At 44.4% G+C, this 12,438-nt stretch overlaps 1 protein-coding gene across 1 annotated transcript; it reads left to right on the top strand.

Moving 5' to 3' along the window:
- On the top strand, positions 1-1,419 carry LOC121601179. Its single transcript, XM_041929978.1, has one exon. It carries the CDS (start codon positions 1-3, stop codon positions 1,417-1,419), a length of 1,419 nt encoding a protein of 472 aa, XP_041785912.1.
- Positions 1,420-12,438: the final 11,019 nt, after the last annotated feature.

Here is a 12,438-nt window from a genome sequence, read left to right as displayed (position 1 = left end):
ATGCCGGGACCCTCGCATCCTGTACGGGATGCACTTCCGCCCGAGCCTCCCCAGAGAGCTCGATCATTACCACCATGGATGGACCGTAATAACGAGTTTGGGGACATGAAGTTCCTCGTTCTCGAGCCGTTGAAAGGCTTTAAGCTCCCGCAAAACCCATGGATCATTTCAAAGAGCATTACCAACGTGGTTGGAGAGCTTACCGAAAGCAGCCACTCGATGGAATTTGGGCAGAAATATCTCATCAAAACCCGAAACCTTGCGCAGTACACAAAAATGCAAAGCATCACGCAACTCATCGACGGTACGAAAGTATCCATCACCCCTCACGCTACGTTGAACACAGTCCAGTGCGTAATATTCGCCCCGGAGCTGAAAGGACTGAAGGACGAAGAAATTCTGCTGAACATGGAAAGTCAAAACGTCAAGCAAGTCCGACGATTCACCCGAAAGGTGAATGACGAAATACAACCAACGAACTCTTTCCTGATACGCGTGGAAGCTGGAAAAATACCGGAATCCCTTCGCGTAGGGCTGTTGCAGGTGCGAACGAAACCATACTACCCAAAACCAATGCTGTGCTACAAATGCGCCAGCTTTGGGCACACAAAAGTACGCTGCTCAAAGGGACAGGTCTGTGGAAACTGCGGAACCGCAGCACACGGAGAATGTTCGACCCATCCCGCTTGCGTGAACTGCAAAGGCGAACACAGCGCGTTCTCTCGCGAATGCCCTGCGTTCCAATTTGAAGAACAAGTCATAAAAATAAAAGTCGACCACAACTGCACCTACAAGGAAGCTCGGCAAATGGCACTCCAACAACATCAGCAAACAAGTGCTGTACAGCAGCGAATCACATTTGCGCAACAAACTACAACGGTGGATGAAAAAGACATCAAAATCAAGCGGCTCGAAGAAGAACAGAACGAACTGAAGAAAACGATCCTAGAACAGATGAAAAAAATGGATACCCAGAGCAAGCTCATCGAAGCTCTTCTGAAGAAACTGAAAGAACCAAATGTAAATTTACAGAATAATAAGAATAACACAACTAACGAAGCCACAACACAAATCGAAGAAAATCAAAGCAAGACCCAATCCAACAATGTCTGCAACAGCAACAACAATATTGAAGCAACGGATAACCCCGAAACCGACAACGAAACGAATGACCAGGAAACGATGTCTACATCCGACACAGAATCAGAAAATTCGGCCGCATCCATCATTTCAGCACAATCCCGCAAACGAAACCACAACCTGGAAAACGTTTCATCAGAAGAAGAAGAATTAAGAAATGCAGTGAAAAACATGGCATCCAACGAAATCGCAGTCATCTCGCCCATCGCTTCTCCCACTCTTCCCTCGGAACAACGATCACCAACTGCCAAACCATCGAAGAAAAAACATCGCCACTGAATTTATTCTCCTTTCCTCTTACCCCAATTGTTTACTGACCTAAACCATAATAATGCTCTCCTCAACCAATAATACTAATGACACAAACAAACCATTCCTACTAAACTGGAACATAAGAGGAATGAACACTAACCTCTACGAACTTCAACTACTAATAAACGAATACAAACCTGCCGTCATAACACTTCAAGAAGTTCGCGATCCGCCTAATACCAACCATTCTCCACTTAACCACTACAATTGGTCCTACAAGCTTTCTCCAACTAACCCACATCACAGTGTTGCAATAGGTGTACATAAATCTATTCCCTTCAAATTAATAAAAACTAACACCAATCTTTCCGCAACAGCAGTCAACATAAAGTCTCCCATAGACATGACCATTGTCTCACTCTACATGCCCCCTAGAGCTACCTTCAACCAATCCGAACTTAACTCTTTTCTTAACCTTTTTTCCCATCCCTTGCTAATAGCAGGAGATCTTAATGCAGAAGATAAAAACCTTAGAATCTCTAAAACTAACAGAAAATTCAATAGACTCAATAACATTTTTACTAACCATAATCTCTCTTTCATTTCTAACCCTAACCCAACCCGACTATGTATCTCATCAGGTACAGAATCCTTCCTTGACTATGTCATCTCATCCTTCTCCCTTCTTAACGAACTTAAACTATACGTATTGGCGGACACACATGGCAGTGATCACTATCCGATCATCGTGAAAAGTAAACCATCGCTTCCGGAAAACAAACAACGACCAAAATGGAAATATGAAAATGCCGATTGGACATCATACCAAATTAATGTACTGATACACCTACATTCAGACCCCCAGCCCACAGAAGGAAACATCATTAAAATCATAAACGATGCAGCAGCGAAATCAATACCAAAATCAAAGGGCAAACCTGGCAAGCGAAGTGTTCACTGGTGGAACGACACTGTCGCTAAAGCCATAAAAAAGAGACGTAAAGCGCTCCGAAAACTGCAGAATGCCAAGAAAAACCAAGACCACACCCATATCCCTACCCTCTCCGAGGAATTTCAAATTGCCCATCGCATTGCAAGAGAGGAAATCAAAAAGGCAAAACAAGAATCATGGAATAGATTCAAAGATAGCATAAGTCCCGAAATGTCTGGAAAAGACATGTGGAGAAACGTAAAATGCCTTACAGAACGCAAACAAGACATCGCTCATATCATCATCAAAACCGATGACGACACAATAGTCCCAGTTGAGTCAACACCAGAGGTACTTGCCACTCATTTTGCCACCATATCCGCCACAAATAGTTATTCCCCAGAATTTAAGACTATCAAAGCAACAACCGAGTCCATCCCACTAAATTTCAATAGCAGACCCAACATTCATTACAACAGATCCTTTTCCATAGCCGAACTGAATTGTGCTCTTGCAAAGTGCAAAGGCAACTCAGCCGGACCAGACGACATTGGCTATCCACTGCTAAAAAACCTTCCTTCTGAAGGAAAATACCTACTCTTAAAGCTATACAACTTCATCTGGCAGAGTGGCAAAATTCCTCCTCACTGGAAGAAAAGTTTAACAAATCCCATATTAAAGCCCGACAAATCAAAACACAGCCCAAATAGCTACCGACCAATAAGTTTACTAAACTGCATCGGAAAAGTGTTGGAACGAATGGTAAACCGACGTCTTACCCAAGAACTGGAAGGCAGGAAACTCCTCAGCATAAGTCAACATGCGTTTAGATGCGGATTAGGCACGGAAACTTACTTTGTGCAACTCGAAGAACTACTGGCCAAAGTAAAATCCGATAAACATCATGCCGACTGTGCTATCATCGACTTGGCTAAAGCTTTCGATCGGACATGGAAATACGCAATCATGCGCCAGCTAGCCAGATGGAATTTCGGAGGTAACATGATCACATTCCTCGATGATTTCCTCTCAGACCGTACCTTCGAGGTTCTGATTGGAACGAACAAATCTAGCACTAAAACGCTCGAAAACGGAGTTCCTCAGGGAGCCATCCTTTCTCCAACATTATTTCTGATCAGCATCGAAAGTCTTCTCCGCTCACTACCACCATCCATCACTCCATTGGTGTACGCTGATGATATCGTTCTGATCTCGAGCAATGCAGATAATGGAGTTGCGCGATACAATCTGCAACAGGGACTGCAAATCTTATGGGAATGGTCAAAACGTATTGGTTATGACATCGCTGCTGAAAAAAGCAATATAATGCACATCTGCAACAAACCACATCCAACCGTACCGCTTTGCCTTAATCAAAGACAAATTCCAGACTGCAAAAAAGCAAAGATACTCGGGATCACAATAGACCAAAAACTCACATTCCAAGCCCACATTAAACAGCTAAAAACTACAGTGTTTATACATAAGAGTTAGGATCGGCGGAGGAGATTGCACGAAAGAGAGTTCAGCAATAATACAAGCAATGCCATAATTAGAGTGCCATAATTTGGCGGCCATCAACGCGTTGGTTGGTGTGCGTGAGAGGGCAACGGATGAAAGGTGATCGCCCGAACAGCGGGAACCTTCTTCCACGAACGGCAACGGCAGCGATCGGACGCGCGCAATCCGCCTAGGTTTAAGTTAGTCGTTAAAATAAATTTATGTGAAGAAAAATACCGCAACGTCCAGCCCTAGACTGATCATATGGTGCCGTGACCAGGATTGAAAACCTTTTTCGAAAAGCGCTAAGTGAAATGATTTATTCGTTGAGCATTTTTTTGTTTCGTTTTGTGATTTAGTGCGTACCGTGCAAAGGAACTATCGTTAATACGTGTTTGAGTGTACGAACTTTGGCGGCCAGTAAATGTGAAATTTCAACCTGCAAAGGGACAATCGTGCCGTTTATTACTCGTCATTGATTGCGTGTCCGCGTCTCCGTCGTATTCAGTCCGTTGCCAACAAGACAGACTAACTACCGCCTTCTTCGGCGTCTTGCCACGGCCATCGTAAAAGCTATAAGAAGCGTTCTACCGCAGCCATCGCGTTTTTGGATACAATTCAGCGATTCACCGCAGTCGCGTAAAAAAAGCTGTGAGGCGTCTTGCCTTTATTATAATATAAGATTTCGTTCGTCTTTGAATCGTGTAACGTCTTGTTACAAAGAACACTAAAGTTAAGTTACTGTCCAATCCGTTGAACATTAGTGTGAGAAAACGTCAGCTTATCTTCCGTGTCGCAACCGGTTGTTTTCGCGCGTGTGATATCCGTCTTCGTAATCGTGTGTTTCCCGCCAGTCGCAGTTTGGAACAGCCATCCGTCATCATCTGTGTGTGTTTCCCTGCCATCGTCATTGCAACTGTTTTCCCGAATCCTGCCATCTCAACAGGTCAAGTATAAAGATGACCGAAATTGCGAGCCTAAGACAACGGTTGAATTCTTTATTCACGAAGCTGAAACGAAATGAGGTTTTCATAGCGAACTTCCAGCCTGAACAACACAAGCATCTCGTGCCTGTCAGGCTCCAAACGATTGAAGGTATGGAAAAGGAGTTTGAAACGGCTCATACGCAATTGTGTTTGTTAGCGCCCAGTGAAGCTGAGAAGCTAGAAGAAGAGGAGTTGATGGATAATTTTGAGGAAAGGTTCATAGCTATGAAAAGCGCCATGCTATCGCACATGCCTACTCAAACAGCTCAAGCCGTTAGCTCTGAGCTTGGCTCAAGCCACGCTCAAAACCCAAGCCACTCTCCCATTCAAAACCACGTTAAATTACCAGCCATCTCTTTGCCCGAATTTAACGGTGATATAATGCACTGGATGGCATTTCATGATACCTTTGAAGCATTAGTTCATAACAATGCAAGCGTTTTGGATATTCAAAAATTCCATTATTTGAGAGCTTCATTAACTGGTGAGGCCGCTAGATTGATAGAGTCGATCCCATTGTGCGCATCGAATTACTCCATCGCATGGCAGGAGCTCAAGGAGCGATTCTCAAATGAATACCTTCTGCAAAAGATGCACTTTAAGCAAATGTTCGGCATCCCACAATTACGAAAAGAATCGTCAGCTGACTTGCATAGATTGGTAGATGAATTTAATCGGCATGTAAAAATGATTCAAAAGCTAGGAGAGCCAACCGACCAATGGAGCTCAATGTTAGAATATGTTTTGTGCTCCAAACTACCAGCGGAAACTCTTACACATTGGGAAGACAAGGCAGCTAGCATGAAAAAGCCAACATATGAGGCGTTAATAGAATTTCTGCAGAGAAGAATGAAAACATTAGACTCTGTTTATATGAGTAAATCTGCGGATGTAAGCTCTACATCGGTGCCTGCCGTAAGGCCTTCTTCGCATCTTTCGTACTATTCGTACACCGCAAATAATACCAAACGATGTCCTTGCTGTCGACTAGATCACTTATTATGGTACTGTAACCAATTTATGCGACTTCCGCAATCTGAGCGCCTTCAGATAGTGCGAGCGAAGAGTCTCTGCATTAATTGTTTAAGAGTCGACCACAGCATGAAAGATTGTCCTTCGACCAATCGGTGCAAACATTGCAACCAGCAACATCATTCTTTATTGCACTCCTTTGATTTTGTACGCCGGCAGCACACCCACGACCGAACACTACATACTAGCCCTCAGGTAGCTCCTAGCGCTTCATTTAACAGCACAGCAGCATTGGAAAACGAAAACCGAGCAGCGGACCAACGAGAGGTATTCTTACTCACTACTATTGTCATTGTTGTGGATGCGTTTGGCAATCACCATCCAGCAAGAGCATTATTAGATAGTGCATCACAACCTAACCTAATAAGCAAAAGATTGGCAAAATTAATAGGTCTACCTACTTCCAGATTGGACATTGACGTTAAAGGTGCTGGTTGTGCTACGACGAGGGTGCGGGAGTCCGTGTATGCTGAAATTCGATCTCGCACCAGCCAATTTTCTTGTGGAGTAAATTTCCTGCTAATGGATGAAGTAGCTGCAAAACTTCCTTCCCACCACATTAATATAAGCCGCTGGAACATTCCGCCTGGACTATCCCTGGCGGACCCTCATTTTAATCAGGCCGAATCAATAGATATGATAATCGGAGCAGAGCATTTTTACACCTTTTTTCCAACTGCAGAGCGTATTTATCTGGCAGATAAATTACCAATACTGATCAACAGCGTGTTTGGGTGGCTTGTAGTCGGTCCAGCCAGCGAGGAGGTCGTTAATCCTCACTCAAACCCAACACGAGTATCAATGGTTTCTTTAGAAGAAAAAATAGAGCAGTTTTGGAAGGCAGAGGAGCTACATGCATGTGAACCATATTCAGTAGAAGAAAAGCATTGCGAAGAGCTGTATAGATCGAAGACTGGAAGAAATAGTGACGGACGATACGTGGTGCAGATGCCTAAACATCCAGAGTTCTCGATACGCTTGGGCGAGTCAAAAGGCCAGGCGTTGCGCCGATTCTACTCATTAGAAAAGCGCCTATCCCGAAATTCGCAATTGAAGAAGGAGTATCATGCCTTCATGCAAGAATATATAGATCTCGGACACATGCAGCCTGTTAATGAAAATGCTTCAAGCGCAACGAAAACCTTTTATCTGCCTCATCACCCAGTCATAAAGGAGAGCAGTTCCACTACTAAGGTGAGAGTAGTCTTTGACGGCTCCGCGAAAACATCTACAGGCTACTCCCTCAACGAAGCACTATGTGTGGGACCTATAGTGCAAGATGAGCTGTTGGACATTATTTTGCGTTTTCGCACCTATTTTGTGGCCTTAGTCGGAGATATCGAAAAAATGTACCGTCAAATCCTCTTGCATGAAGATGACCGCGCATTAGTGAGAATATTGTTTCGATTCTCATCAACATCACCAGTAAAAGAGTATGAACTGAATACTGTCACATACGGTTTGGCTCCTTCCTCTTTCCTAGCTACGCGCACATTGCTTCAATTAGTGCAGGACGAAGGAAGCAATTACCCTCTTGCTAGTCGTGCGATTCGCAATTTCTACGTAGATGACTTCATTGGCGGGGCATCATCTGTTGAGGAAGCTATACAGCTCCGATCGGAGCTAACTGGAATGATGCTAAAGGGCGGCTTTCCATTACGAAAGTGGACCTCAAATCGTTTGGAGGTTTTGCAAGAGCTCGATGCTTCTCAAATCGGAACCAAATCATCACTGCAGTTTGATACCGACGAAACTATAAAAGCCCTAGGTGTCTGCTGGGAACCTGAGCGCGATAATTTATGCTTTGCATCAAGCATCAAGCCACTGCAGTTACCCTCTACTAAACGGAGCATTTGTTCGGAGATAGCTCGATTATTTGACCCGTTGGGTCTTATCGCTCCTGTCGTAGTGCGAGCAAAAATAATGATGCAGCAGCTTTGGGCGCTATCGATTGGCTGGGATGAGACTGTACCAGAGTCATTTGGGCTGAAATGGAAAGATTTTTATGAGAAGTTGGAGATTCTGACTTGCTATAGAATCGAACGATACTGTTTCGCCTTACGATCGAATGTGCAACTGCACATATTTACTGATGTTTCAGAGTCGGCATATGGCTCATGCGTTTATGCAAGGTGCGAGGATGCCGAGGGGAATATTAAAATATCTTTGCTTGCATCGAAATCTAGAGTAGCTCCATTGAAGCGTATAAGCCTGCCTCGTTTAGAACTCTGCGGTGCCGTATTAGGGGCTCATCTGTACGAGCACATTGCCAAAGCCATTCAGCTTCCTGTGCAGTCGGTACATTTCTGGTCCGATTCCAGTATTACACTACATTGGATCAAAGCAGCTCCAAATACCTGGAAAACATATGTGGCAAATAGAGTAGCAGACATTCAACAATGTACGAAGGGCCACACATGGAGGCATGTACCTGGACAGCAGAACCCGGCTGATCTCGTTTCGCGGGGCATGACGGCACCCGATTTTATAAAAAGCAGCATTTGGATCTCTGGGCCAGCTTGGCTGGCGCTACCTTCTAATGAATGGCCTACATCTGAACCTCTACTACCGACCGGTATCGAAAAGGAAACGCGTTTGCTAGTTGCTGTTGCCAGCGCATCGCCTGCAGTTAACCCTTGGTTCAAAAGGTGGTCATCATACTCCCAATTACTGCACATTATTGCATACTGCAAGCGATTTATAAAGAATCTAAGGCTTAAGGCGAGAACGAAGCCTGCTGGTGACCCGGTATCCATCGTATTGACACCAGAGCAGAATGAGGAGGCAAAGGCATTTCTGGTCAAGACTGCTCAAGACGATGCCTTCCGAAACGAAATTTCAGCCCTTCGGAACGGCCAACCTATAAAGAAAAACTCGTCGATTAGGAATCTCAACCCGTTTTTGGACAACCAAGGTGTGCTTAGAGTCGGAGGAAGGTTAAACTTAGCTGATTTGCCGTTCCAGTCAAAGCATCCTGCTCTCCTTCCAAAGGGGCATCCATTTACACGCAACATAGTGGTTCACTATCACTGGAAACTACTTCATGCTGGAGGGCGAAATCTCATCAGCAACATAAGAGAGGAGTTTTGGCCTTTGGATGCTCGACGATTAGTTAGAAGCATAACGCGGGAATGTTTCCGGTGTTTTCGGTCGGATCCCTTTATCGCATGCCAGCGAATTGGACAACTACCCGCATCCAGAGTGACACCTAGCCGACCTTTCAGCAACGTAGGAATCGACTACGCCGGCCCATTTTATTTAAAACCGGTACACAGAAGGGCAGCCGCCTGCAAGGCTTATCTCTGCCTTTTTGTGTGTTTCGCTACAAAGGCGGTACATCTCGAGCTGGTATGTGACTTGTCTACATCAGCCTTTTTAGCAGCGCTACGAAGATTCATTGCTCGCCGTGGTAAGCCGTGTCACATTCACTCGGATAACGGAAAAAACTTCGAAGGAGCTAGTAACGAAATAACAGAATTGGCATCGCTCATCGCTAGAAAGGAAGAAGAACAGCAAGTAAATGAGTTCTGCACGTCCCAAGGCATATCATGGCACTTTAATCCCCCAAGGGCTCCTCATTTCGGCGGACTGTGGGAATCTGCGGTGAAGGTAGCAAAAAGACATCTGTATCGTATCCTCGGTGCATCTCGTTTGTCATTTGAAGATCTTTATACGATACTAACACAAATCGAAGCGGTCATGAATTCGCGACCGTTGCTTCCTCTTTCAGAAAATCCTGATGAACTAGCGGCGCTAACTCCGGGCCACTTTCTGATCGGCACCTCCATGCAAGCACTTCCCGAACCCAACTTGTGTGACGTTCCCTTAAACCGGTTGGAGCACTATTGGAAGCTACAAGCCTACGTGCAGCGTTTCTGGGTCCACTGGAAAGGCGAATATTTGCAGGAGCTGCAAAAGGACACGGTGGGACATGAACAGAATCCTCAGTTCACGATAGGCAGGATGGTCATTCTCATCGATGAGTTGTTACCCGCAACCCGATGGCCTTTGGCACGTATTGTTGAGACGCATGCTGGAAGGGACGGAATAACGAGAGTAGTATCTGTGCGCACCAGTAAGGGTATATACAAACGTCCCATAACAAAAATATGCCTGTTACCGATACCATCGTCAATAGACAACGCAGCTTCAGAGGAGGTTGATTTGAGCAAAGAGAAATTGATAGGAGAATAGTTTGATAGCGCTGAATGCACGTGCAGCAGTCTGTATTTTTGGTTGCACCGTTCTGACGGGAGTTTGTTGTGTTGTGCTTGTTCCGGTAGCAATCGATTTGTTGATATGCCATATCAAGGGGGGGGAGGATGTTTATACATAAGAGTTAGGATCGGCGGAGGAGATTGCACGAAAGAGAGTTCAGCAATAATACAAGCAATGCCATAATTAGAGTGCCATAATTTGGCGGCCATCAACGCGTTGGTTGGTGTGCGTGAGAGGGCAACGGATGAAAGGTGATCGCCCGAACAGCGGGAACCTTCTTCCACGAACGGCAACGGCAGCGATCGGACGCGCGCAATCCGCCTAGGTTTAAGTTAGTCGTTAAAATAAATTTATGTGAAGAAAAATACCGCAACGTCCAGCCCTAGACTGATCATACAGCTACCAAGAAAATCAACCTTTTCCAAATGCTCAGCACAGGAACCCACAAAGCTTCAAAAGATACACTTATCTTCATTATTAATCACTGGTTGCTTCCAAAACTACTGTACGGTATAGAAATAGTATCGATTAAAAAGGAACAGTTTGAAAAAGCAATAAGCCCCATCTACTATGCCGTTCTACGATATGCCATAGGCGCCTTCCGAACCAGCCCCATCGTCTCTATGCTAAGTGAGAGCGGACTTCTTCCACTTAGCCATATAATAACAACTAAATTAGCCGCAACAGCAACAAGAATTAAAGAAAAGAATATCCAAGCACCATCATTCCTCAATAGAGCCAACTCCAAACTTTTCGCTATAACAAACTGCAATATCCCGGATATCACAACACTGTTACATATTGGCACTAGGCCGTGGTACCATGAACCCCCTAACATAGACTGGCATTTTAAAAACATCCTTAAAGCAGGTTGCAATAGTACAATAGCACAAAAACATTTCATAGAACACACAAACAACAAATACATGAAGCACAACCACATTTACACCGATGGATCCGTCGATGGAGCAGCAGCAGGATTCGGGATTTACTCACCCATTGATAAAATAGCGTCCAAACTGCCGGATCACACTTCCATCTTTACGGCAGAAACGTTGGCAATAATCCAGGCAGTTGAAGATACTCTGCGCTCTGACCTGGAAAACGTCATCTTTACCGACAGCGCAAGTGTCCTCTCGGCACTAGAGCATGGAACATGTAAGGACCCAAACATCCAAAAGCTCTACCAGGTCACTAGCCCACACATAAATCAGGATCAACAACTCACCATCTGTTGGATACCTGGTCACGCTGGTATCAAAGGCAACGAGATCGCCGACCGCCTCGCCAACAAAGGCCGAAGAAAAACATCAACCTACAACACCTCGCTGCCTAAAAGAGACGCAATTATCTATATAAATGGAAAAATAAGAGAGGCGTGGGAAAAGGAATGGTTTAAAACCAAGAACAACTTCCTTCGGCTAGTGAAATCAACAACTACACCATGGCCATCAGTAATAAAACATCGAGACCAAAAGATCCTTACTCGATTAAGAATAGGCCACACTAGACTGACCCACAGCCATCTCATCGAACGATCCAGTCCTCCTCTCTGCCAATTCTGCGGGACCACTATAACAATATTCCACCTCTTAACAGAATGCCACGGATACACACAACTTCGTAAGACTTGCCATCTTGACTCCAACATAGACTCAATACTTTCACTTCACCCTCAGAAACAAGAAAATCTACTAAAATTTCTAAAACTATCACATTTATTCCATCAACTATAACAATCTAATAGTCTAACTTTTCCCCACAAAGAGGCGAAAGAACTCCGCAGGAGCCAAAGCCTCTCTAAACCATACTAACAACAACAACAACATTATAAAAAGACCATAAAAAGACCCTTCTCAAAATCATTCTTGTGCGAGCGGTTAACCCGGACGGACGTGTTTTTGTTCAACTCCAGTGTCTACGCCAACGGTCTCGGGAGAGAACGTTGGCAAGAAGTGAAAATACCGTTACTTTTTGTGTGTGATCTCGGGAGAGAAAAAACCACAGTGCCAGCTGCGCGCGTTGATATTTGTTCAGTGAGAGTGACACATACACACGCACACACGACACAGTTCGGAACGTGCGACAAGCACAGCGCTTTGGCGCCAAGAACGTCGTTCGCTGCGTAAGCAGTGAAGCCGGTGTTTTTCGTGCCATTTTACCCCGCTACTCGGGAGAGTAACGAGTGAAATTATCTTATTTGTCTTGCATTAAAATTCTATTGTTTTTATTATTCCGAAATTGTAAATATTAGTCTTAAATTTAATTGAACTTTCGCTTTTCAGGAACACTTTTTTACTTTATTTTTTTTATATATATATACCTCATATACATTATATACATTGCATTGAACTAAATAATACTTACCAACCCGGCAAA

Source organism: Anopheles merus, unplaced genomic scaffold (genome assembly GCF_017562075.2).
Source record: "Anopheles merus strain MAF unplaced genomic scaffold, AmerM5.1 LNR4000034, whole genome shotgun sequence".
NCBI classification, from domain to species: domain Eukaryota; kingdom Metazoa; phylum Arthropoda; class Insecta; order Diptera; family Culicidae; genus Anopheles; species Anopheles merus.
Note: the sequence above shows the minus strand (reverse complement) of the source record. Positions and strands in the feature narration are given on the sequence as shown.